This window comes from Numenius arquata, chromosome 8, assembly GCF_964106895.1.
Source record: "Numenius arquata chromosome 8, bNumArq3.hap1.1, whole genome shotgun sequence".
NCBI classification, from domain to species: Eukaryota; Metazoa; Chordata; class Aves; order Charadriiformes; family Scolopacidae; genus Numenius; species Numenius arquata.
In genome coordinates this window covers 30147500-30174813 of record NC_133583.1, presented here as the reverse complement: position 1 = coordinate 30174813, position 27314 = coordinate 30147500, and the positions used below count along the sequence as shown (strand labels likewise).

At 49.4% G+C, this 27314-nt stretch overlaps 1 protein-coding gene across 1 annotated transcript; it reads right to left on the bottom strand.

Annotated features, from left to right (window-relative positions):
• On the bottom strand, positions 1–27314 carry NMNAT2 (nicotinamide nucleotide adenylyltransferase 2). Its single transcript, XM_074152317.1, has 11 exons — positions 27178–27314; positions 7637–7725; positions 6846–6913; positions 6237–6315; positions 4964–5093; positions 4217–4297; positions 4057–4101; positions 2683–2759; positions 977–1078; positions 688–755; positions 1–555 (listed from the first exon to the last, which is right to left on the bottom strand). Exons 1-11 carry the CDS (start codon positions 27260–27262, stop codon positions 453–455), a joined length of 927 nt encoding a protein of 308 aa, XP_074008418.1. The 5' UTR covers positions 27263–27314; the 3' UTR covers positions 1–452.

Sequence of the window (27314 nt, the reverse complement as noted above, 5' to 3'; positions counted from 1 at the left end):
AAGAAACAAGAGTCCACCTAGATTTATTGAGCTTAAATACTGTAAGATGATGCAGAAGAGGAAGCCCCTGCTCTGAGCATGCTGGGAGGACGGACCGGGGGGACCATTTCCCAGTGACATGCTGGGAGGGGGGTGCTGGAGCTGCCTCCCCTTGAGCGCAATGAGCACATTGCTCTTTTACCAGTCTCCTCTACCTTCCCCACTGTGAGGGGGAGGGCAGCTCCCTGAAAAAAGAGACCAAACTGTTCCCCTTGGGGCCATGCCGCGGTTCCCTGGACATTGCTGCACGATGGAGCGTTGGCGCCGGGGGTGAGAGGCAGACATGGACAGGAGGCCATGGGGTGGAGAGAGAGATGGAGACACGGACTGAGAGAGAGAGAGAGAGAAAAGAGTGATGGAGAGCTGTAGGCAGGCGGGACATGAGGGCTGTCTCGCTGCAAGACCTCTGGCGCTTAGCCAGAGGCGTTGATGTAGAGCTGGCTCTTGAGGATGTAGTCGATGACGGGCTGGCAGAGGTAATCCACGACATGTCCATCCCCATGCTGCAGGGCCAGTCTGGGGGTACAGGTGGAGAGAAGGGGTCAGAGCCTGGTTAGGTGTCGCTTTTTGCTGTCCCCACAAATGGAGGGATGGGCTGGGGACACCCCTCTCCCCACCCCCTAGCAGGAATCCCCCTGCATCACCCACCTGCTTTTGGTGGAGCTGACAACTGACATAGGGTGGTTTGAATCATCCTTCACCACCAGGATGTTGTTCTGCAGGGGAAGGAAGAAGAGAGGAGTGAAGAGATGGCCTGAAAGCATGTGTCTGCCCCACCAGCCTTGGAGAACCGCTGCGTGGTGGCCCCATTGCTCATCCCACCCAGCAGCCGAGAGCACCTGGCCTCAAGACATTTTATGCTCTGTGGCAGAAGTGCTCCCCTGGGGAGCTGTGGGTCCTCTCACAGTCTTCCCTGGCCATGGGTGCATCCACTTACTTTGTACTTGCGGAGTATGGAGGAGTGGTTCATGATCCGGTCGGGGTCTGCTCCATCCCGGGGCACCACCACGATCCCGAACTCCCCGACAATCACTTCCATCTAGGAGCAACCCAAAGCAGGGAGAGCTTTATGACCACCCTGCGCAAAACCTGCCACTGTCTGCCAACCCCCCTGCGCCATGAAAAGCTGAGACGTGGTCTGGATGGAGATAGAAAGTGAATTGAGGCTATCTCAACAGCCTTTGGCGGAAACATGGAATTATCAAGGTGTGGTGAGTGGTCTGCAGTGGATGAAACAAAAAGGCACAGGGTTAAATCCTATTACTAGATGTTGAGGTTAGGCTTTAGGGAGGACCTGTCGTGGTAGAAGGAGGGTGGCAGCAGAAGAGGTTGCCTGAGGAGGATGTGACCTCTGCCTCACTGGAAGCCTTTATGAGCAGGATGGACATGTTGGTCCTGACACAGGTCTTGTAGGGTTGTTCTTCCAAGGTTGTTTGTGCCAAGGCTGGTGGCCAAGTTTGCCACTATATGGGTATGGCTCCTACTGCTCACACATATCTTGGCTGAGACAAACCAGGCTCATCCAAAAGAGCTTTGGGTCTGCAAATTCAGGCAGCAGGAGCCTGTGAGGTAGTGCTGATGCAGAATGCCTCCTCTGCCTGTGCTTAGACATCCAATTTTTGCATCTTTTGTGCTGGGCTTCAAGACTTGCCTCATCTCAGATTTTGCATCCTTTCAGAGGAGATATCTGCCAGCTAATTGTTTTAAAAAACTTAGGATTGAAGATGTGGTAACTGATTTTAGAAATGGTCGAGAGGTTCAAGGAAGGGGGGAGGCAGTGTTGGCTGCCTGATTTCAGCAGCCAGCCAGATGAGCTCCCATAGCCAGCACTGCTCTGAATGCCGGGAGCAGCATGCAGGTTGGTAACCCAGCCCCTCTCTAGGGCGAGTGTCCCCCCCAAAAACATGACTTCTTCAGACAGGGACCACAGTGTCCAGCATGCTGGGTGTCCTGCTGCAGTCCTTCACTAATGGGGGGGTGGGAAGGGGGGCACACAGAGAGGTGGGCAGTAGGTTTTGTCTATTTGAGTTGTGGCAGTGAAGGTGCTATCAGCTGTGAGTTGGTGTCAGGCATCACCAGGCTGAGGAATCACTGTTTTACTTCTTGGTCTTTGTAAAGATGTGTGCTTGGGTACCAGACATTGCAGGAAAAGCCTGCAATGAAAAGTGTTGATTTGACTGTAAATGTGTTTAATTTCTAAAGTCTGGACAACTTCTGTAAATATCTTATTTCCTACCTCCACACCTCACTCTGCTGGGACTGGCATCTACTTGATGCTGTCTCCTACCAAGTGATGAGGAGTTGGGAGCGCAGCCTTTGGAAATCCTTTGGGATGGGGTTATCCTGCACCCTGGGTGATGTCTTCTGCACGAACAGTGAGTAGGAGCAGGGCTTGGGTCTGCGGAAGGGGAAGCTGGGTAGGGTTGGTGACTTGGGAGTAGAAGACCCTGTCCCTCAGGCTGGCCATGTGTAAGGAAAGTGAGAGTCAGGGTTGGAATGGAGGAGGCAGTGGGGATGGCGGGCACAGCTCCTGCTATCCCCAGGGACCTGAGTGGCTCCCAGGAGCGCTAGGTGTGGGAAGCAGAGGAGGAAGAGATCCTGGGGAAGAGGAACATGGAGAGGTGCCCAGAAGTGGTGACTCACGTCTGCCTCATTCCAGAGACCAGGGATGCAGAAGGATTCCAGCAAGTCACTGCCACAGAGCAGTAAGATGCGAAGCTCTGAAGAAAAGAAGCAGAGAAGCTCAGAGGTGGGAGCAAATGGAGCTGAGCAGGCACCATTTCCCCCACCATCCCATTGCACTACCTGGGGGGATCCTATTCTGCACAGACCTCCCCTGTCAAAACAAGTCCCGCTAAAGATCCCATGGTCCTTCTCACATCCCTACTGGTGCCAAACATCAAATATCCCCCTCCTTACTTTAATTCAGCTCCCCTCCCATGCAGCTGGGTTGTCAGCATTGCTATGTGCTGTTCAACTACTCTTGTGCTCCAGCCCTGAAGGTGCTGTATCCCTGGGGAAGGGAATAATTTCTCTATGCTATGGGCACCCACAATTGCTTCGTGATCTGCTGCGGGGGCTCCAGCCACGGGGCAATGGGGAGAGTCCCAGGGACTGCTCAGAGCTGCCTGTGTTTGCTTTAGCAAAGCATGAAATGCCAGAGGTTTTCCTTGCTCATCTTGGAGGACTTCCATGTCCTCCCTTTTTCTCTCCAGGCTGGGACCGCTGCTTACTGACAGCTTGCTTTGAGGGTTGACTTTGCTGCTCAGCAAGACAGTTGTGCTGTGGGAAGGAGCTTTTTGCTCTAACGGGCCCATAAAAATTAATTTGTTTATACAACCAGCAGAGGAAAGCCATAAACTCACCCAAAGGCGTGGGAAGAGGCAGCTGCATGGGAAGGTGCCTCCCTGGTTGGCATTTCCAGGTGGGTAAAGCCTTTGGGCTCTGCATGGTGCTGGTGCCAGGATGGGCGTTGTGCCAGGCTGTGTGTGAGCTAGCCCATGAAACGGGTCTCAAAAACACCAGCAAGTTCCCCCTGCAAAGCTCTGGGTGATGTACAGTGGTGCTAAGTGCGTGGCAGCCTGATGGGTCTAAAACCCCTAAAGGGCTTTAGAGAAAGGGGCACTGTGGCTGGTTGGGCAGCTGAAATCCCTCCTGCTGCTGTGTGCAAAGCTCTGCAGGGCTGCAGGCAATGTGAGGATGTGAGTGGCACCACCATGGGAGGACAAGTTTTGAGGGCACTTGGGGTCACCTTCAAAGCATGGTGTCATGGCAAGTCCATGCCAGCTCTCGGAGCTGGGTCCCCACTCCCTTATTTCAGGCTGCTTGTCTGCCAATGGGATGGGCTCAGGCCAGTTAGTACTGCTCCTGCTTCACCCCTGAGCCCCAAGAGCTGGCATCGGGGTGCGATGATCCAGCATCCTTCACTCGCCACCGTATCTGTCATGCAGCTGCTCCTGAGCCACGTAACGCCAGCCTAGAGGAGCTGGAGGAACATGGAGCGGGCTGTGTACTCACCGATCTCCTCGTATCTCATCACTGTCCCCAAGTTGGCATTTTCATCTGGAGAAGGAAAGCAAAGCAGAGATGCTCGTGCCCGGCCTGGGAGAGGGGACTGGGAGAAAGGTTGGGGGCTGGTGCTGAAGCTAAGGTGATGCTGGGGCTTTCCACTACGTACCCACAAAGGTGAAGCGCTCCATGGGCGGGCGAACGCAGCAAATCCGGCTCAGGCTTTCTCCCACCTTCCCCAGGATCTTTGCTAAAGGTGAAGAAGATGGAAAATTAATGGGAGAGAGGCTGTGCAACCAACCTACATGAACACTTTGGCCACCTCGGTCCTGCGAAATACTCCTGTGCCTGGGTGCAGGAACCACTCTCAGCCTCTCCCTACCGCTGCCTCGTGCAGTCTTAACTCCTGAGAGCACTACACTGTGCCTTGAAGGGACCAGCTGGACAGCTGAAATCACTAAAAAAAAAAATCACAAGATGCTTGTTTTTATTGGATTTAAGTAATCCCCCCTCTTCTTCCCAGCCAATACCTCTGCGTCCCACATCCTGATGGTTCATGTGGGTTCCAGCTGCACCACCTCTCCTGCCAGCTTATCCCTCACACACACCCCATGAGTACCAGATACCCTTTCTCTTAGCTGCTCTCGCTGCCTGGACGCCATCCAGCTAAATTCCAGTGTGATTTCACAGCCGTTTTAAGCTGCTTTTGGTTCCCCTCACTGTGGTGGATGCTACTCCAGCTCCCCTCCCTGGCATCGCATCTCCACCCAACCCTGGACTTGGTGCATGGAGGCTGATGAACGGACCTGACCCAAAAATAAGAGGATGGAGCACCGTTCCTAACACTCAGCAGTCCTGGCTGTGAGGTGAGTGGTGGGTGGTCACCCCCTCCTTTCTCTACCCTGCTGCCACCTACCTGCAGTGGGCTTGTTGGAGACGTTGTTGTTGTTCTGGTAGATGGTCTGCGAGGACTCGTTCTGGGGCTGGCCGATCACAGGGGTGATGGAGGGGGTGTTGACGTTGGAGAGGATGCAGCCAGTCACTCTCTGCAACAAGAGAGAGAAGTAGCCGGACCAGCACCTTCACCCCAGTTGGCTCCCAAAACCTTTACAACCCCCGTATCAAGACTTTGCATCCCGGGCTGAAGGCCATCTTCAGTGACAGGTACATCCAGGCTTGCTTTAGGATCCCTGGTCCCATCCGACCTCACTTGGATGGGCCTGGGGCTAGCAGGACCTGGCGGATAACTCATGATTAAGGCTGGGGACTGTGGGATTACATTTTTGTGAGGACCCGTGAGGCTGGCAAGGCTGCAGCTGTGCTGCCTGCAGGGAGGCGTTGCCCCCAACACCTGGAGGTGCCTGTAAATCCGGATGAGTAAATAAAAATACAGCAGCTGATGAATCAGTGGTGCAAAGCCAGCGGCTTTGCCCCGGGAGCAAACTCATGCACTTATCTTCTCCCCCAGTCCCTGCAGGAGAAGGAAGGCATCCCCGGGGTCTCCCTGGTTTCCACACCTGGATGCACTGGACATCCTGCCGGGCTGCTTAATGCTACTTCTGTGCCTCCTGTCTGTGCTGCCCGTGAGTTTGTATGATGCTGTTTTATTGGTTTTCCATCCTCACTATATCCAAGTGTTGGCAGCAGCTGTGCCCCTCAGTCACCTGAGGGCAGTTGCCTTCCTTTTTTGCCCTCAGGCCTTCCTGGGCTTTTGAAGAGAGTTTTCCTCCTGGGTTTTGTTCTCCCTTGGGACTTCCCAGCTGCTGAATTTTCCTGTCTCACTCAGCCACTCTGGTGGGTGTATACAGTAGTTTCAGCTCAGCTGGGACACCCACCCACCTCTCCTTCCCCTTGGGATGGAGCAAGTGGTCGACATTAATGATCTGGCTTATGCCCACCCCTGCCTTCGCCCCTGCACCTCTCCTGGAATGCATGGGACTGGGATGGCTGCTGGCTCCAGCTCAATTTGCTTTCACCATCAGGGCAAGGAGCTCAAAGCAGCTGTGATAAGGTACTGCGCACCTCTTCCAGGTCAGGATTTCAGGCACATTCCCACAAGTCTTCTCTCTGACTCTCTCAGCCATATTTTGGTTGTTGATGTCCACATGCTGGTGCAAGAGCAACCCCACTCCTGCACTCTCCTTCCGCCCTTACCCCGAGATGCACCCACAGCGTGGGAGCTGCCTCACCTTCATCAGGTCACGGTGGTGCTCCAGCACGCTGCAGGTGGTCTGCCAGGTGTCCTGGTAGCACTCCCAGGGGTCCACCCTGTAGGGAGCATAGCAAGGCAACAGTGGTGGCCACTGCCTGGACCTCCTGGCCATGTTATCTCCTCCACACCAGGTTTGCCAGCAGTACTGGGAACAGCCACCCTTGCCCTCCCAGCTCTACCATGGACCATGTCCTTTTTCCAGCCCTTCCACCCAGCTCTCCCTAATGGCCTCGGGGACCTGAATGTGCTCCCTGATACCTTTTCACTCTTGGTACCCAACTAACCAGCTTTCATTTGGCTTGGATGTATCTATATGTGTTGTGACCCTGCTTCCTGAGGGCAACCCAGAGATTTTTCTGATCCCACCTCAGCCGCCAGACACCACGTGGCAATGCTGGGAAGGGGAGAGTCCATGGGCTAGTGCTGCAGGTGTAGAAAGGGAAGGTGCCATGGCACAAGGCTGGGGTGGGCTGGGTCAATACAGGCTTGACCCGGATACTTGCAAGATTCCTTGAAGACAAAGGGGCCCACTTGAATTCTCTGCTGGACTAGGAGAGGAAGTCCTCTGGTTTTTAATCAAGCTCACCTGATCCAGTCGGAGGACTGGACAGCCAGCTGGCACATGGTCAGGCGGTGCCGGCTTGAGACCAGACCCTGCAAGAGAGGGTGATGGGGGAGCAGTTATGGGGAGGAGGCAAGTGTCATGCCCTGGCCAGCCTGGGCTTGCAAACCTTCCTGGGGCAGAGCATTGGGCTTGCCCAGAAGGATTAACTCCTGCCCACAAAAAGTTGTTTAAGGTCTTGTTTGCTGGAGGAGGAGAGTCCCTGCCTTGCTTCACCTGTGCTTACAACCAGTCGGTGAGATTTGCTCAACACTGCTGCTCTCAGCCCGGTGCTGCAGTAGGACCAGACTTGGGGATGGTGGTTTCTCAAGGAAATTTCTCCAGCTTTCAGAAGATGAAATCCCTTCCTCTCCTAATTTGGATTCCATCCCCCCGCCTCCCACCCCCAAGAAGGTACTTTTAAAGGTTCCTGTTTGCATCATCGCCATCCCCACAATAAAATTTGCTTTGAAATCATTCAAACAAAAGAGTCCCAAGCCAACCCAACAAGATGGCCATCCCTATTTGGGTGAGAACATTTCTCTTTGCTGTTCAGTACTTTGGCTGGTTGTAGGGTCTCGCTGCAGTTTTTATCTAAAGAGCAAATGGGTTTATCTGCTCCATCCTCTTGGAGACTTTCCCATGGTCAGGGGCTGCCATGGGTAGAGGAGGTCAATGAAAGGACCACAGGTGCAGGCAGCACTGCCCAGTGCTTGACCCTGGCTTGAGACGCCATCAGACATATGATTCAGAAAGGGAAAATGGGGATGACCCACCGTCTTCCCGTAGGAGTCGTGCACGGGCGAGACAATGCCACCGATGACGATGAAGCGTCCAGTCTTATGCAGGTAATCCCGGGCTCGCTCTGAAGGAGGAGGACAAGGAAAAGCTTGCAGGGGGATTCAGCTGGACCCACCAACCCCGCAACACTCCACTGCTGCCCATTGGCTTTGCCCGGTGCCTGTGGAGTGGCTCATCCCAGCTCAGGCAGTGCCAGGTGGGAAAGGCAACCAAGTGAAGGGTTGGCTTCATCTTTACTGCCCGTCTCATTGTACCATCCTTGGTGATGCTGAGGATGGACCTTCCCAGGGACCCACAAACCTTCCAGGAAGGAGTATTTAGTGGGGAGGGGGCAGGTCTTTAGCAAAAGCTAAATCACATTCAGACTCCAAATCACCTTCAACCACCTTGCCAGGGCACCAGGGAGGCACCCGAGAACGTGCACCACCTGTGAGAGCCACTTGGCAGACACAGGCTCATTCAGCAGCCCTGGAAGAGCCAGATCAAGCTCATGAGGTGATGCATGAAGCTGATCCGTTCACTGCCTGCAGACAAATTCTTTCCTTTCTATTTTTCTCTGCTTATAAACTACATCCACCCTTTCTCTCCCCATGAATTCTCCCTTCCTTGCTTGCTCTGGTTTGCTGCTGACTACTAGCCAAAAGTTTTCTTAGCAGCTGAAAGGTGACCAACGGCTCTCCTGACCTCTGGCATCACTTCTGACAAGGGGCCCTTGGAGATGAGCAAGATCAAAAAAATTAGGATTATAACAAAACCTGCTGCCTCTGCCACCACTGGGCTGCAGGGACAACCCCATGGTTTTATGAGCAGAAAATTTGTTGCCAGCTCATGTGTTGGTGGCTGGCCATAAATCCCTGCAGAGGATATCAATGTAGGATGGGGGATGAATGGATTGAGAGCAGCTCCATGGGGAAGGACCTGGGGACACTAGTGGGTGACAAGTTGGGCATGTGCAATGTGTGCTTGCAGCCCAGAAAGCCAATCGTGGCCAGCAGGTTGAGAGAGGAGATGCTCCCCCTCTACTCCATTCTTGTAGGATCCCACCTGGAGGACTGTATCCAGCTCCGGGATCCCTAGCACCAAGACAGACATGGACCTGTAAGAGCTGGTCTAGAGGAAGCCACAGGAATGGTCAGAGAACTGGAACACCTCTGCTATGAAGAAGGGCTGAGAAAGTTGGGGTTGTTAGCCTGGAGAAGAGAAGGTTCCAGGGAGACCTTGTGGCCTCTCAATATGTAAAGTTGGCTGGAGACAGAAAGTCCTATATTTTTATGCTGCAGCAGCAACACCTCCTGCCTCCCAAGGTTTTTCAGCTTTTCCACCCTTTTTACTCGAGCTCTCCTGCTGGGTGCATTGCAACCACCCTGTCCCCTGGGCACACTGCACCCAGGCATGAACCACGGCACTTTTATGGTGTTGCAGCCTGGTAGAAAGCGAGGAGGAAGAGGCCGGTGCGAGCGTGGAGCAGGTCAATGGCAGTGGTGGCCATAGTAAGCCTGGCCCTGCCTCCTCTGCTGAACGTGGGGAAGGTGGTTGGGGAGCACACAGAGCAGCTGTGCCCTCCCCAGCTATTGAGAGAGCAGAACAAAAAAAAAAAAATACAGAAAAGGTAAAAGCAAAAAGGGAGACAAGATTGATGAGTCATTAGAAAGCACTTTTTTTTTTTTTTGGTGCAAGTAGAGGATCTAGAAAATATTTTGCTTTTGCAAAGAAAACAAGCGTTTCTGAAGCAAAGGTGACTTCAGGATTCATCAGCCATCCTGAGATGTCATTGTGCATTGTATCCTATAGACACCCTGCTCCTGGTATTTCCAGCCACTGGTATCTCCCCAGGGAAAGGGGAGCAGCCCTGCGTGAAGGGCTGGTGTCCTCCCATGCAGCAGCAGCAGGGAGACACTTGCAGGGAGCCTTCCTCCCTCCCACCATCCTGCACCCAGCCCCAGCTGGCACACGCAAACACTCACGCAAGGCTCTCCAGCCTGCATGGGATGGCTCATGCTTCCCTCGGTGGTACAGCTGCATTATTCCTTGTAAATTAGCAGGAAAGCTAGCTCCTGCCGTCTGGAGAGATTTTTTTCCCTATCCTGACCGCTCAGCATGGCATCAGCTGTTGGGGCAGGGGACGCACCCTACAAACCCTTCAATGCCAAAGCAGACGCATTCTCATTTCCCAAAAACAAAAAGGAAAAAAGAGGGGAAGGAGAACAGTCAGTATTTGCCAGAGGCAAGCACAATTGTAATGGGTATAAAGAAGAATGGGAGTGGATGGGGGATCCTCCTGTATCTTCTGAAGCTGCAGCAGTGAACGGGGGCTCCTGCGATTTCAGTGGCAACAGAAAAAACCTCGTTGTCCTGCTGCTCATTGAAAATTCACCACAGGATCGTTCACATCTGCTGGTGGCACGAGGGTAACACTGGTTGGGTTCAAGAAGGTGGGAGCAGCAGCTGAGCCTGGGGCCACAGTTCAGGGTGACAGGCAGGTGAGAGCACGACTTGGCACATCCAGATGTGGGGAAAGGGGCTTTTCCATGGGTACATGCGTCTTGCCCGCATGTTTCCTGGTCAAATGATCAGCCTGGCTGGGGTGGATGCAGTTGTGTGGTTTAGGAAAGGACTGTTCTCCTGATGGTGCATCTCTTTAGCTCCTGTGCCTTTGCTCCTGCTCTGCTTTGGGGTAAAATTCAGCTCTAAAATTACTTTAGAGCTCCCTCACAATGGCTTGTGATGGATGAGGAGCACTCGTACATCAAGGAAGGTGAGAAGGGCCAAGCAGGATGAGGAGGCAGGGACCTTGCTGAAGAACAGCCTGGGCAAAATAATTTTTTTCCTCTGAATTTTGAAATTTATACTAGGAAACATTGTTCAGTTATTGGGTCAGTCAAAAGTCAGTTAAGAAACTATAACTGCCATGGATTCCACACCCCCCTGCCCCGAGTGTGCTGAGCAGCCCCAGGCCCTTGTGACAGCCTGCGCGAGTTTTGCCAGCCTCAATAAACCCTTTTCCTTGGACTCATCCAAAATCCTTTCTCTGGCTTCTTTCCCGGCTCTTGTGCCCTGTGCATACCAGCCCCCAGAAAGAGAAAAACAGGCTTCAGTAATTTGATCAGTGCAAGGAGTTAAATTCAATGGGCTGATTTAGAGGTACTGTAAGTTTCCCACCCTGCCCTCAAAATCCTGGGCTCAAAGGGGTTATAACACTGGCTATTTGGTTTGAACCATATTTTTTCATCGTTGCTGGTTATTTATCCGCTGGGAATCGTGTGGGAGCATCTCCATCCGCCAGCGGATTTCACCAAGGCAGCCAGGAGACCAAACTCAGCCCTGTGCATGACTGTGGTTGTCTGTCTGTGCTCCAAGTGGTACCCGACGAAGCACTCTATGAGGGAGCACACACAGGAAAATAAAATATTCTCTGGGGTTTTTTTTTGCAAGGGGGTTTGAGGTTGAACCAGCACCATAAATTAAAGCATGAAACTCCGTGTGTGTGGGATTCCTTTTGCAGCCTACCATGACAGCCTTCTGTAACAACTTGCCCAGAAAGCCAAATGTGGGGAAAAAAATATATCCTCTTTCTTCTCCACTCTGTGTTTTAAAAAGAGGAATCAGGGAGTACTAGCAGCACTTTTCCCTCTCCAATGCTCTGTACTCGCCTTTATTGATGCTACTGGCTTTCTCATTGGTGCCTTCAAGGTTAATCAATCAAGAGGGAGGGGAAAAAAAAAAGCCATTTTTTTCCTGATGCTGCTCTTTCTGGCATCTTTCACAGAAACCATGTCCTGGTATCTCTTCTAGATTGAAAAAAAAAATTGACTGTGTGGGGTATAAGTTACAGAAAACAGCATCAAGAGACATTTATGGCAAAAAAACCAATATTAAAGAATTGAGCCATGATGTTGGAAGAGGCATTAAAAGGAGCAAAGAAATGGTTTTGAATGAGCCTAGAAGCAGAGGAGGTTTGCGGGAAGGCTATCCTGACTGCCTTGGAAGCACACACAACCAGACAATTGAAACGCTTGGAGCCGGTTACCACCACATAGGGACAAAACCCAGGCACGATTTTTGGAAAAGCCAAAGCGGAGCCTTCCTGACACATGCTGCCATGCAGGAGAGCCAGGGCTTCACGTGAGCAGAGAAGCCAAGAGCAAAGGACCAGCATCTACTTGTATATCATAATGCAATTTAAAATGCAATCTAAAATAAAAAGGAAATTTCCTAAAAAAAAAGAAGCCATCGAGTTTTAAATGAACACATCCTCTCATTATTCCCTGCCTCACCCTGACTTGATTTTCCTTGCTGGAAGAAGATTAAAAACACTGATCTACTCATCTCCATGCCTTTTCCTTCACATACAGCAACTTTATAAAGTTCACTGTTAAGACGAGCTGAACTCCTTGCACATAACCCCTGCTTTGCATTCTCAGGGATGGCTGATGGTATTAATTTGCCTTGAGTTTTTGGTGGCAAAAGCCACAGTCTCGCCTGGCTATCAATTTCTCAAGGTCTGTATTTAAATAGCCTGGTGCCAAGCCTGCATCTTTAGGGGATGTGTTCCATGCTGGTGGCACGTCATCTCAGCTCCGGCTCTCAGGAGCTCACGCCGAGTCTCCGTCACCACTGCCTGCCTTAATAAAACACCTTTTCTGGCAGAAAACAGCTCATCTCCTACAAATGCATGCAAAAGATTGGAAACCCAAGCAAACCCGTACAATTCCTGTGACTGTAAGCAGAAAAAGTATTTTCCTGTTTCTACTGCAAGGCCGATAGCTTCAGTGGGATGGATCCTATGGGATGCTGATGTGCCACTGGCCTCAGTGCTCGCAGAAGGGTGTGCTGCTGGGAGGGGATGGATGTTGTTGCTCTCTGTGTCACCATCAAAATTGTTCATTTATTTTTTAACTTCCACGTTATTATTTAGAGAAACCTGTAAAATTGATGCTGCTTTCCAAAATATGTGTGTGTATATATATATATATATAAAGTTGGGATCTGAAGTTTAAAGACCTTGTTGTCTACCTCACAAATACCAAACAACATAAATATGCATGGAAAAAAAATATATGTATTGACTGGTAAATCTCTGCAAGGTAAGGGTTCGGGACGACATGCAGGCTATGAAGCAGCAGTATGGTGTAGCGAATAGAGGGCTGAGCTGGAAACATGAAGACCTGCCTTCTGATCCTACCTCGCCTGCAACTTGCAGAGTGTCTCTTCACATCCCAAACTGGTCCATCTTCACTTGGTTTTGGGGCAGAGCACGTCCATTTTCTTGCAGGGCTGCGTCCTTGGGGCAGCTCTGCCCACTCACACGTGGCTCTGCTGGCTTGCTTGTTCATCTAACCGCCAGCTAAGCCAGACCTTCACAGCGACCCACTTCAAAGCAAAAGCCTTTAAAATGATTGTGTTTTCTTATATGACGTCTCAATCCCATTTGGAGAGGAGCTGTGCCACTAGTGGGGCTGACACTGTGGCAGGAGCAGCCACCCCCGCTGTTGGGATGGTGGCAGAAGACTCAGGCCAGGTGGCACCATGGCTTTGTGATGGCACAAGGTCGTGGCATTAGTTTGCAGTGTCTAGATGTGTCCGTGCTACAATCACACTGCTGCATTTAAAGCTTCATTATTTTTTTTACAAATTAAATCTTCTCAGACTGACTTATTCTTCAGTGGCTAAATGAAGAGCGTGACAGGCAGCCATAGCCAAGCCTGTCAGAACATGTTAGTTCATTGAGCGTTGAGTCTCATCTTCTGTATAAGCCAAGGCAAAATTTCTTTAGCTCTTCTAAGAGGTGCCTGGGCTATTGGTGGTTCATTCCACCTCTGGGCTGAGGTTGCAGTGCCTCCTGTCACAGTGTGTGCTCTTGGCAGGTGCAGGAGGAGGTGTGGGTCTCAACATCTTGAAACTACTGGTGATCAGCAACATGCCTCCATGCAAGGAGCAGCTAGGAGTTGGGCAGCAAGGGCAGGGAGATGGGATGGAGGTCATAGCTGACACAGAAAGGCCAAAGAGGGTGAGTCTTCTACTGTCCTTGTGTCTCCTTCTGCTTTTGGGCCTTCTGCTGTCCTTGGGTCTTCCAACACAAGAAAGTGGGGCTGTGCATGGCACGAAGCTAAGCTGTGGAGCTCCACATGCAAGCATTGGCACTGGCTGTTCTGGGTTTCTGGAATGGGACTCTGGGTTATCAGTGGGTTCAGTGGGTTATCACTTTGAACCGCTGTGGCAGCTCTGATGTGTGGTGCTTCCTCAGAACCCCCAGGTCCATGTTCTCAGAAAAGATCTCTTTCAACAAAATTTTTTGGGTCTTTCATGCAAAATAGCTGCTTGTGGGGACCAGGTTCATGGTCTCCCTGCAGACACGGCTAATGCTAAAGACACTGTAGTGGCTTTGTACTCCTCTTCTCATCCATGTTTCTTACAGCCAGCCATCTGTGCAGCTCCCAACCTTCCCTCCCTACTTGTGCAAAGATTTTTGCCTGGGAAGGAGTAGATTTTGGTCTGAAAAGCCATTGGATTTGGGAATTTCAGTCCTGTTCCTCTGCCGGTTTGTTGCATTTCTGGCCTGTTTGTCTCCTTTGAGCTCAGCCTTCTGTCATGGCTTCCCAGCCCTTTCCCAGCCCATTTCTTGCTTGTTAAATACTTATAATGTCCAGAGACCATGCTGGATCCCAGAAAAAACACTCTGGTATTTTCATTTTCTATGAGCACTTTATAGCCTGCAACACCAATGCAAGGATGTTGGGTTGGAAAAGAAGAGCTCGTTTCTTTTCTGGTGTAAATTGTCTGTAATGCTCCAGACAGTCTTGCATGGCTTTTAAATGTTGTTGACATAAATAAACGACCAATAGTAGACCCTGCCAAAATATGCATTAGACCACTGGCAGCACGCTTGTGCAGTGGAGAGCTTTCAGCCGTGGCTCCCCGGCTCCGTGCCTTCCGGCACAGCCCCGCTGCGGCAGCTGGTGGTTGACCTTAGCCTTACTGTGTTGGGGAAGGAATGGACCGGGATGACACTTGGACCCTTCCCAAGTGCTGGTGGCACCTCTCCACTGCCCCAGTCCAGCTTAGCTCCTCTCCCCTGCAAATGCAGTTCAAATAGCTCTGGCTCTACCACCTTCCTGTGAGATGACGGTGGGGAAAGACGAACCAAAGGATATGGTCCAGGGCTACAAAAATGATAAGTGATGATTTTGTCCAGATTGAATGAAAAAAATAGCATTGTTCCTCTCCAGTAGGAAATCAGCGTGTATTTAAGAGATGTTTCTTTTTGGCGGTTCTCACTGTGTATATTTAATCACTATGTTTCAGCTCCTCTGGCACTGCTCCATCACCTAAATTGATGTTAATGAAATCAAACATTCCTCGTGTTCAATATTTCAAGGTGTAATTTCAAATTGTATTTGCTTTGCCTTTGTATCTGGTTCATCCACACCCCTAAGAATTTCTTTTTCCTTTTTTTAATTGTTTTTATATTATTTTTTTTTAACGGAGGAATGCTGCCAGCCAGCTCTGATTTATGCCTTTCTACCCACTGGGGTTGAAGCTTTAGCCCGCTCATGCTCTGCGCTAGCCCTCTGAAAACACACATGAGGAAGCAGAGAGGCAAGAAAGTTTTGCACAGTCTTAATCGCTCTTCCCTGAGAGCCAAGGCAGAGGAGAGTGCACAGCCACGAGCGATGGAGAAGGCAAAACCATTTCCTGAGTATCTCATTTTAATTTCAAGCAATTTGGCCTCCGACATCCTTGGATGGGAGGCAGGACACGGCCACAAGGTGCTGAGGGCAAGGCAGGCACTTTCCCACTGCCTAAAATACCTTGTCCTGCAGGGGAGATTGACCCAGATATGCCAGCACACTTTGTTTTATTCTTGAGCAGCACTTGCAGGACCTAAATGTTGCTTTCTACGCCCGACCCCAACTTGGGCAAGGAGCCAGCAGCTATTCTCAGTCTAATTGAGTGGGGTGTGTGTGTGTATATATATATATATTTTAAAATTTTTTTAAATAAAAAAATATATAACTCTGAATGCCAAATCAGGGATGTATTCATCAGATGTACTCATCTCAGAGCCCAGCTCTCCCCCCTGCCCCAGGGCCACTTTCTCCGCCTCAGCCAGCATCTTCACCCACCCATCACCTACATCTGCACCTTGGTTAGAGCTGGGGAAACCATTGGCGCCTCCATTCCCTGGACTTCCTGGAGGGGCAAGACAACATTTCTACTGGAAGAACAATCCCTGACTGCTCTTCAAGGGAGGTTTCTCTTTTGGGAAGAAGCAGGAGGAGGGGCAGAGAGTGGTTCTTCATCATGGGGTTGACCCTTCCCAAGGCAAGCCTGGGGAGGTCCCAGTGTGTCCCACTGACACAAACAGCCTGTCCTTCCTCAAGCTCAGTGCCTCTTGGATGACCTCAGTCAGATTCCCAGGAGACTTTTTGTTGGTAGAAAAATCTCATTAAGCCCCCTAATTCTTAATGATTTTCATCTCTGAGCTAATTGCTCTGTTACACATTTCCCCCCCCACCCTGAGAGTCCAAGCTGCACACAGGCATTGTAGAAGTAATAAATTTGGAAGGGACTTCCATGCTAAATGGCTTCATTGCTGCACATTTGTTTTAATGGCTTTTCATAAGCACAAAAAAAGCAACGGTCACCAAATACTTTGAAACTCATGGTGGAAGCAGAGGCTATGAAAGGCCCCAGAAGTGCTGCTGCTGTACCTGGTCCTCCTACCTCCCATCCCTGCAGGCCCTGCACCAGTGTCCAACTCTGAGAGCCGCCCGAATGATGACTAACAAGACTCACGCTATCACCATCTGTTGACCACATGTGGATTCATCACAGAAAAGTGAAACTAAATATTTAAAACGAACCCAAAAAAAAAAAAAAAAAGGGCTGAAGACTGAGTCACAGTGAGCTGGCCTAGAAATAGCAAAGCATTTGTTGCAGACTCAACAATATGGGACCTGGGTAGGGGACCTGGCTGGTCCCAGGTGATCCGGGTTTCTTACATGATGCCATAGAGGAACAGCCTATTTGATATAATTGAAATTGAAGGCATCTTATTTTTCTCTCTTTTTTTCAGAACTGGAGTATTGCAAGGGGCAGTGCATGTGAGAAGGCACATAGGAACCTGCGAAGAAACCCTCTAGGTCCCAGAGCTTGAGAAGAAGCATCTGAGGAAGAGCCTGGCAAAGCAACCCAGGCCAAAGCACTTTTTCCCCCTGGAGCATCCCACCCTGCTCTGGTGGAGCAGGTGGGAGCAGGCAATGCCCATCAGGTGAGCAACATGAGGACAAGTACGGGGAGCTGCTGCTTGAGTTGAAGCTGCCACCAGCTTCTCCAGGTAGGAACTGGACCTACTTTTCTGTCAGGCAGGTGATTAGCACAGTGCTGTCACTCTCACCACTTCTAGGGAGGAGCAGTATAATTTATTCTCAGAGATCTCCGCCCTGTTATCACAGGGAGAGGAGGAACGTGCTCAGCACGTTGCTGGGTCTCACCTGAATGATGGGAAGCTGAGTCCTGCCAAGGTGGACCACCCACCACCTGATATTTGACACCCAGAGCTCCTGCCTGGGTGTCTTAGAGGTCTTGGGGTGGGTGAGGTGAGGTGAATCATCTAACCTGGTAAAAGCAACTCTTAGCAGACAAAAATGGATGAGGAAGATGACTTCATGTAAAGAAGGATGTTTTTTGAGCTCCCTACCACAGGACAGCACTAGAACACCCTGCTTAGAAGCCCTCAGAGAAGGATTAAGCATCTCTAGGTAAGAAGAGTGTCTGTATGCATGGCATTGAAGTGAAAAGTGAGAGGTCACGCACTTCTCCCTGGCTGGTGCATTGGCTGGCTGCCCCATAAGTCAGCAAAGGCTGCGCACACTGTAGCATGGTGTATGGTGGAGGGGAGCAAGTTTTCCTCTTTCAGTGTAGTATTTTCCTTGGTTTTTAGAGAGAAATTTGCCAAAATGTGCATTTACCAGCGCCTAATCTAAAATATCTCTGTGAGCACTGGGATATATCTAAGTACAAACCATCAGTGGGGGAGTGGACATCACTGCAGCTGGACCGGGCAGAAAGCAGTCAGAGTGATTTCAGCTGAAATCTGTCTCTCCTATAGGGTTTTCAAGGCTAACGGCTCTCTGGCTGGTGTAAAGCGATGTAAACACACTGCCCGCACTAAAGCAACATCAATTTGAGGCATGAATCTGGCCTGGAGCTGGTACTCTGTGTCTGTATCTTGGCTTTGAGAAGAGTCTAAATATCAGGAGCAAAAATAACCTGTTTGGCAAGTACAGGGGAGGGTGTTCCAGATAATCATTTCAAAAGAGAGCAGTCAGGACTTTTATCGCCCTGGGCCCGTGGATAAAGTCAAGCAGGACAAGGGTAGCAGCAAAAGGCACCTGGCAAATGTTTTCATTTTCCCGCCATGGTCTTATATTTCACTTCCACCAGGCTGTGGGTGGCACAGCCAAAGTAGGACATGCACCTCAGTGTTCACCCCTGGAGAGGTCCCGGTCCCCGTCTCAGCCAGCCACAGGGCTGGGAAGTGGGTGTCACCCAGTGCCTTTTTCTTTTTTCTTTTTTTTTTCAAATGGAAGCAGGGGGGAAAAAGCCCCAACAGATTTCCACGCTTGATTTCCACTGCCCTAATTTCCTCATGCAAGTGCTACGTTTGTTTTCATTTCCAAGCCGTTGTAGCACATCAAAGGCAGTGCTTTGTACGCCCTGGCGTGTGTCGTGCTGCTCCTTCAGGCTGACACACAGCAAGATCACAACCTTACCAGGAACGGAGTATTTACAGTCTCCGATTCCCCATGGAGCAGAAACGGGGAGCATTTGCCTGGTGGCTCTCTGCTGGTCTTGGATTGCCTCTACGTGGGGCTGAGCCCCGTGCCGTGAGGCTGACCCATGGCTTGTCTCTGCTGGCAAAGCATCTGAAGATGCTGACCCTGGTAGGGAGCTGTGTTGGCCGAACCAAGACCGTGCAGGCAGAAAACATCCCATCTATGGAGATGCAGAAAGGCTGGAGGGATGTTGGGTGACAGCATGGGGTGGCGAGGCAGCCAAGGTAGGCCTCATGGTGACACCAAAGGGATGTCATGTTCCCACTGCTACAGCTGCGTGTCACCTGGCTGCACAGCTCAGTGAAACCCTCTCTCTTTGCAGATCTATTCACAAGGCCCCATTTCCCCCAAAAGAAGCATCGACGATGTCTTTGCACAAAGCAAAGGTGCCAGAAGCAAAGCTATGCCTTTCAGCATCCCCAACACATCTTGGAAGTTCTCTCTGGGAAAACTGGATTTTCTTACTTCCCTTGCCAATAAGCCCTAGCAAAATGTGGTCTTCTCAGGGAAAGCTTAAGCTCAATTAGAGGCTGTTGGATTTTCAATGAAAGTAGAAACCTTTGTGGAGCAGGGGCTGAGCAAGTCCTTCCTTGTCTGGCTTTGAGATGGGCTCTCCACCCATCCCGTGGGGAGCTCCTCTATGTCTGCTTCTTACTCCAGCTCCAAAACAGTTATATCTCAGTTTGTCTCCTGCGGCAAGCCCTGTAGTGGCCCTTGAAAACACATATTTCTAAAGACACTAGGTTTTTCTGTTCCCAAATTCTGCTTCGTGGGGACAAGAGCTATGCCCTGGCCCTGGTTTGTTTTCAGGACTGTGATGGGCACTACGGATTTTGCCCAGCTTTCTCCATGCAGGGAGCCCCAAAAATCTAGCCCTGCTTGGCTGGGCACTGGTGGCACCATGGGAGTGTTTGGATTCAGGGGTTATAGATGCCAGAGAGGACATGCTTAACTCAAAGTTCAGAGGTGCCCTGGCTTTATCTCCATCTTAGGCTAATTTTTCTGTCTTAAAGGTTGTCAGGCCTTTTCGTAGCTGCTTTGGGCTCCTTGGTCCCAGGTGGAGGTTAGGGCTAGGGTAAAGGTTAGGGTTACTTGTGCTGCACACTCAACACAGCTGGACTGTTTCTGCTTGCCCCTTGCTCCCCGGCCACAAGTGGTGGGACGTGGTCTTGACCCCAGCTCTGATGCATCTCTGTGCCTTCTTCCTCTGCTTGGGGGACCCCTTGCGGCTCATCTGCTTTGCTGCTGGAAGGGATTTCAGAGGCACGGGCATGCAGGGGTGAGGATATCTATTTTGGGCCAGCTGCTGCTCAGATGCACAAAGATCAGCCTAATCATGCTCCTACCCATGTCCCCCATTGCTGCGATACCCAATACAAACCCACGGCAGCCTGGCAGGGAAAGCTGAGACATGAGTCCCCCTCATTGCACCAGCCGGGAGAGATTAAGTGACTTGCCCAAAGTCGCACGAGAGACATAGGCTGCCACTGCTGGGGTTTAGCATTCACGTAATTGATATCCTCGGCATCGCGCAGGCTGCTATTAAAATGCATCAGAGAAGACGATGCGGGAGGTGTGAGCATCTTAACGAGCGCAAACACTTTTTAAATAGAAGCAGAGCCCCTGTTTCTTTCTTGAATGAGGTTGTAGGACTAGATTTCTCACTGCTGAGTTTGTTCATAGTCAGTGGAATTAAGAGAAGAAACGTGGCACATTTTGGGAGGTGGCATTGTCATAGAGACAATGTAATGTCTCACAGACCGTAATAAATACTGCTAAATATTTAAGAGCTTATAAATATTTTAAAAGAATCCCTGAGTAGTTATTGATGGAGTTTAATCCGGTGCTTGGGAAAACTCCTCTCTGTGGGTCATAAAGAGGAGACAAGATGCTTGAGATGCAGGAAGCTGGTGATAAAGATCATGACAAAAAGAGTCTGTATGGGGTGCAGTGATGGGAATGTGACATTAACTGATGTATAATGGTACCCTAAAAAGCCATGGGTGCTGCGGTCCTGCTGGTTCTGCTCTGTCCTCCCATCACATAACCCAAGAAACTGCAGTTTCAGCATGTTTTGGGCAAGTCCTGGGAGTGGAGCTCTGTCAGTGACTCACCCCACCACAGCATGAGGCTGGGGTAACCGGTTTCGCTGCCTACCACCGCTTTGAGCCAGGAGCACTTGGCCGGGCTGGGCATGTCTTGCCCTCCCAGACCCCTTGCACCTATGAAAGATTTTGGCTGTTTGCTGTGATTCCAGCAGCTGTCAGTGGAACCTCCTCTATAGCATTGCAGAGCCTGGCCAGCATTAACTTAAAAAGCTGCTGAAAGCCCCAGGTCCAATAAATTGCCCCAGGTGTTCTAAGTAACATTTGTCCTGGCTTTGCCCTGGGTCGGATTCTTCCTGCTGCCACTCAGCCTGTGCTGCCTGAGCCCCACCAACACCGTGCAGAGCAAAGCCAGGGCTGAATCAGGTCCTCCTGGAGTCCCATTACCCACCTCTCGCTCCATCGATTGCTCTGGCTAATTACGCATTCAGATTTCAGCCCAGAGATGAAATGGAAACACGAGGCAGCCTTGCAGAGGCCTTGACTTCTTACTCATGTTGCAGATGGCAGAGGCAAAGCCTCTCTCGAGCTCCTGACGAGCTTTTGCTAGATGGGGGTGGGGAAGTGGAATTTTGCTTCTGGTCATTTGCAGATATATTCACATTTAAGCAAAAGGAGAAAAGGCGAGCTGTCATTCTGCTCACCCATTTCTCCCAGCTCTGTCCCAGGCAGCAGTGCTCTCATTAAACTGTTCTGCAGTTCAGTCATCTCAATAAAGTAAAAGAAAAAAAAGTGATTCTTGAAATTCAGGATATTAAAACAACACACTATAAACAAAAGCCTCAGCTCCTGCCTCATCTTCCCTCTTTACTTACAAAACTCCATCTCTTCCTCTCAAAACCCTCTTTATGGGATGCAACAGACCTCAGTGCTGCTTCTCTACAAGGACTGTGTTGAATAATCAAAGAGAAGCCTGCTGGGATTTCTAATTGCTCAAATTTTCTTAAGAAGCCACACAACAGAGGGTTTTACTTTTGATTGCAGAGTCCTCTTCCATTATTTTCCATCAGAAGCATTTTTTACCCAGCTGTTGGTTGGGATATAAACTCTCTTCAAAAACAGATGCATGTAGGATATAGAGCAAATTTAATTCTAATTAGACAAAAAGGGCGGGGGAGGAAAAAATAGTGGAGATTTGCTGAATTTCAAGAATCACCCTATCTATGAGCTATGTTTTTTGGTGCAAGTCCGTGTCCTGGCACTGTTTGAAATGAAGTGGGTGGGAAGTGGGTGGCCAAGCAGGTTTAAAACATCTAAGGTAATGAGACTCCCTATGAAAAGGCCACATCTGAACAATATCTCTCAAACCCCTTCCTCCCATGTAATCAGACCTGGAGCAACCCATCACTCCATAAACCAATGCACAGGAGATGAGATGCCCTGGATACAGACCGAAATGACAGATTTGATCAAAATCATCTATTCACTATCAAATACTTGGTAGTGCCCCAAAAAAATAGCTATAAAAAAACCCCAAGTGTCTCTGACAGACTCAAATAATACTGTCCCAAACCTTTCCTTGGGGGTCACCCAAATTGCTGCCTCTGAGGATTCCCGCTGCCCCCAGCCTCCATGTTGCTGGACCTCATGGGCACCATGCGGCCTGGAGGGTAAGGGAAGGGAAATGCCCAATAAAGATCTGCTAATCAAAGGCTGATGAGCAGATGTGGAAAAGGGGAATGGAGATGTGTCAGAGAGGGTTGGGTTTGATAGGAGACCCAAGCCCTGGAGTTGAAGCTGCTCTTAGAGCAAAGCAGAAATAAAGCTGTGTTTGGTGAGCCAGGCTGTCTCCTTGAAGCCAGAAGTTTGCATGTGAAAGGATGGGTTGTGAGAAATTTCAGAACTTTGAAAGGCAAAAAAAAATAAGTCTAACATGCCAAAATGGGGAACATGGGCATATACAGAGAGGTCTTTTCTTCTACAATTGAAGAAAAATGAATCAAATGGAAATAGGAAAAAAAAAAAAAATCAGTATCAAAACACTGCATCCTGATTGGCCTGATATCATCTCTCCACACCAAACCCGCCATGTTTCACTTTGCAGAAATCATCAGAACAACCCTCCCATTTTCACAGATCCACAGGACAACACAAGCCCTTTCCCCCACAGAGCTACAAAAAAGCTCGCTCAGAACCTTCCCTCCAAATCTGGCACTCCATTGCCTTCCTCCGCAACCCTGAAACACCAGGAGGGAGAACTATGTAAAACCTGAAGCCTCTGACCTTGCGTGGTGATGCCTTTAACCCCAGTATTTTACCCAAGGCCACCTTCCAAGTGAACCGCTCTTTTTTTATTGAAAAATACACTTTCTACCTTGCTCTGAAGGGCTGCCCTTTGGTTTTCATGCTCTGAGCCCCAGGCAGGAGGAGGACGCTGTTTTGTTGGGGTTCCTTGAGCTGGGACATGGCGGGGAAATTGTTTAATTGTCAAAGCAAGCACAAGCTTGTCATCTGGAAGAGTGCCAGCACTGGTTCTGGTGTGTTAGCAGGGCTTCACGGATTAGATTTTGCTTTTGACATTGGTTTGTTGGCTTTTGTCCTTTGGGTAGCATCTCTTGCATGGGAAGGAAGCAGTAGGTGAACTGCAGCGAGGCCAAGATGGAGGGAGGTGTCCTTTAGGCAGCAAATCCCACTGCTGGTGATGACACTGCTCCTTATGAACCCAGTAGTTCAGCACATGGATGCCAGAGTCAGGGTGGGGACATCTCGGAGGTTCCCCTCCTGAGCCAGCTGCAGGGGTGGATGGTTAAGCATCTACCCCGTGCTCAGTGTTTCTCTGAGTGTCAGTGGGAAAATAAAGTGAATTGGTTTGAGTTTGGGTGTTTTCCAGCCGTGCTGGCCGAGGTGAGCAGCTGGGCTCTCTGGCACAGAACAGTTGGTGGGGTTTTCATGTGGCTTTAATGCAGGATTTTGTTCCAAATCTTATTTTTCTCCAATTTACAAGACTTTTTGCATGGGATCTGCTTTTCCTTCCCTGTGCCTCTTTAGGATAAAAATGGAGTTTCATTTCAGGCTAAAGGCCACCAATGTTAATCTCAAGTTTTAGAAACAATCTTTGCCCTTTTCTCTACTCCTGCCTTTCCTCCCCCCTCCCCCAACCATAGCATCCTAAACTGTTTCTCATAGCCACAAAAAGCTAGAAAATACAACTCAAATTTGTGACTCAGAACATACGTACATCTCAAAGAACATCTGATACCACAAATAACTCAGAGTGTTTTCAGGTCTACGTGGGTGTTTGTCTCAACCCCTTGGTATGGATGGCTGTACAGCACCGTATCTCACCTACTTTTTTATTATATGTTATATATCTTAAGTTAATTATTAATTTATATGCATGGCATTCATTTTCTATATGCAGACGTGAATCAGTCTCATTTGGTGAGCCCTATTGACCCAGCCTTGTAACTGACAGAGGAGCCCTGTTGCAGTTAGTTTGGCTCTGCACAGACAAGAGGGTCAGTGGTGGGTTGCGGTTGCAGGTCTGGGGTTGTAACAAACATCCCAGCTACCTGGAAACCCAAGGATAATGATGATACTGAGTCTTAAATTCACATGACATGGAAAAAAATAACCCAGTGGGAACCTTTCCCCCACTAGAAGATACTTCCAAATAATTAACCCTTCTCCTGTTTGGGCAAAAATCCTATGGGAAGACGTTGGCTTTTGGCCTGAATAAAACATGGTGAGCAAGGCTGTTGCTTATCATGATTCTCATAATTGAGAAAAATTATGATGGCATACAATGGTATGTCTACAGTGGCATAACAGGGCAAACCTTATACTTTCTTTTGGCTTAATTAGTGCCGTGTGTTAAACAGAAAAAGTATACCTCTCTATGTTAAGCAAAAAATCCTCCTAACAGGCTCATGAAGCCCAAATTTTTGTCTGAAAGATAAAGACAATATTTTTGCACAAATTCAGCTGTTTGAAATACAACATTTACAGGATGGAGTACTGTTTTTGTTGGACTCATATAGCACAGAGCTAAATGAGTAACACAGATTTTGGTTGAGATTCCTATGGCTTCACATGATTATTCTTTTACACTTGGGGGGAAGTGTTCCTCAAACAAAAATGTACATGGATTAAGCTAAATTCTGGGCCTTTTTCTTGTAGAAGACTCATTTGTACCTATCGGTTATCTCAAGACTTATATTCCAGGATGTCTACAGAATATATGCATAGAAAATTTCCACATCAAGCCATCCTTTTTGAGCTAAAATGTGTCTTCCTGAAAGATGTCTGAATTTTCATTTACAGCGTCCAGGTGACAGAGAATCCATCAGGTACCCAAATATTTTTTTCCTACTACTTGATTACCCTCACTCAAAACCACATACCATATTTGCACTTTGAAGTTGTGTGGTATCCAGACCTGTTCCTGGCATCTCACCAGTCCTTCCTCTGCTCGATAAAGGAGCCCCTTTCCATGATATACCATATATCCTTTCCCCAAGCAGACACTGAAAGGCGATGATCAAGTTGCTCCTTAACATCTTTAGGATGGATGTAGACTGAGCCTCTCTTAGACTCTTGCCACAAAGCCTGGTTTCCAGACCTGCCATAATTCTTGCTACTGTTTCTCCAGGAAGGGTTTTGCTAACACTGTACATTAAAATACTACAACCTTTCTGCTTCTGCTTGATATTCCTCTGCTTATATCTACAAGGATTGCATTTGCTGCTTTATTTACAGTGTCACACAGAGTTTGTATTCATCTGGCTACGTACTATCACTCCTCAGTCCTTGACACAGTTGCTGTTCGGCAGAAGACGTTTGCCTGTTGTTTATATTTGACCTGCATTCCTCCTTGCTGGACATATGACTTTGCATTTGACTTCACTGTTTGAACAAGCTGTTTTTATCAAACAACCCAATTCCAGCAGCACAACTGATGCATTACCATCGTTAATTGATATTCTACCCACTTTCGGGTCATTGGTACTTTTTACTGGATGGGATTATATATTTTCTTCCAGGTCATTGATAAAGATACTGACCAGTACTGAGAAAAAAATCTCTCATCAGAAGTCTACTAAAAACACACCCACTGCATACCAATATCTCACTGATCCTTATTTTCTAAAATACGTCTTGTTTCTTGTTTTTAGTCCTCTGAATATGGGCCACATTGATATTTTTATTATTACTTTTCTTAATCAAAATATCATCTAGGACTAAATAATGTGAATCATAGAATTCTGTCTTATCAATAGTTGCTTCTATCAACCAAGTCCCTGTAATTTCATTTAATTATTTTTTATTTTTAAATAGTTCCTCTTGTTGCTTATTGTTTGCAATAGGTTTTAGCATTAGGTATAGGATTTTTTTGAAGTTTAAGGTATATTGATGCCTAGGATTACAATTTTCTGGCATGTATAAAATGGAATAACAATGTGATCATTTGCATCTAGAAAATCATCATTTTCTAGCCTGCTGCCCAACTCATTATGATCTATGAAAACAAGATCTGACGTAGAAATACCCCAAGCTGATTTCAATTATTTTTGTGCTTTGAAACTTCTGTACAGCTTTTAGAAACCCCAGGGATGCTTCTCCAGCTGTAGCATGAGACCTTCAGCATCTGCTCCCCAGCCTCAAATCTCCTATCATACATCAAGGGTGGCTCCTTTCTCTGCACTCTGAAAAGGGATGTCAGAGGAGCTGGTCTTTCTAATCCCGTTTTATTCGGTGGTCTGCAGCGGACACTTCACCCTTACAGCACTCGCCCCCACCCTGGGTAAGTCACTGTTTGCATGGGGATCTCCAGGCATTTCAAGCTTTACTCAAACCATCAGTGTTTATGGCATGTCAGACTGCCTTTGACAGAGACTGCCCTTCCTCCATCCCTCTCTCCCTCCTATCTTGCCTGAACAGGCTGTGGCAGTGATTCTAGCATGCCCATCATTTGGATCATCTCATGGATGCTCAGTATTATCAGTCATCTCACATGAACATTTCTGATTCCTCCAACCTATTATCAATCTAAAGGTTGGGTATTCTAAAACTTCAATTAACTCCCTATATTTTTGTTCACTTCTGCCATACCTGGCTTTAGCTGCTTGGACCAGTCCCTCCCTCCCTTCCTGGTCAGAGAGGATATAAAAGTGCTGCAGCGACCGCAGACTCGCAGACCCAATGGGCAAGCGGCATCTTACAAACACCGCCAGGAGCCCTTGCCAGGACCGACCCTGGAGGTTTGTGGGGGCGGGAGCATGACAAGGTGAGGGCAGACGAGGGGAACCCCGCTATCTTAAGGGAAACATAACCCAGGGCTGGATGCCAGCCTTTCTGCCCTTGGCTCTCGGTGTGGCCGGGGGGCAGAGGGCCGGGTCGGCCTCCGCCCCGCGGCGCCTTCAGCACCGCCCGCCGCGGACAGCGCCCGGCCGGGGCGGCCCCGCGCCTCCCCCCGCCCCCCCCCCCCCGTCCCCCGCTGCGGTCCCCCGGGAGCGGGGCTGCACCCCCCCAAAAACGCTCCCCCACACACCCCGGGGTACAACCCCGGCCCTCCCCCCCCCCGCCTCCCCCCTCCTTCCCGCCCCGCTGCCGGGGGGTCCCGGCGGGACTGACCGAACATCTGGATGTGGCCCTTGGTGATGGGGTTGAAGCTGCCGCAGGCCAGTAGGATAACGTGGGTCTTGGTGGTCTCCGTCATGGTGCCGGCGCGGCCCTGCCCGGCCCTGCCCAGCCCTGCCCCAGCCGCTTTT

Bases quoted from the DNA above. Each gene is read 5' to 3' on its own strand.
- NMNAT2 (XM_074152317.1), bottom strand. From the start codon at position 27,262: ATGACGGAGACCACCAAGACCCACGTTATCCTACTGGCCTGCGGCAGC. The intron at 5,094-6,236 runs GTGAGGCAGCTC...CTCTTGTTGCAG, and splicing joins ACCACCGTGACCTGATGAAG to AGAGTGACTGGCTGCATCCT. The intron at 556-687 runs GTGGGTGATGCA...CTGTACCCCCAG, and splicing joins GTCAGCTCCACCAAAAGCAG to ACTGGCCCTGCAGCATGGGG.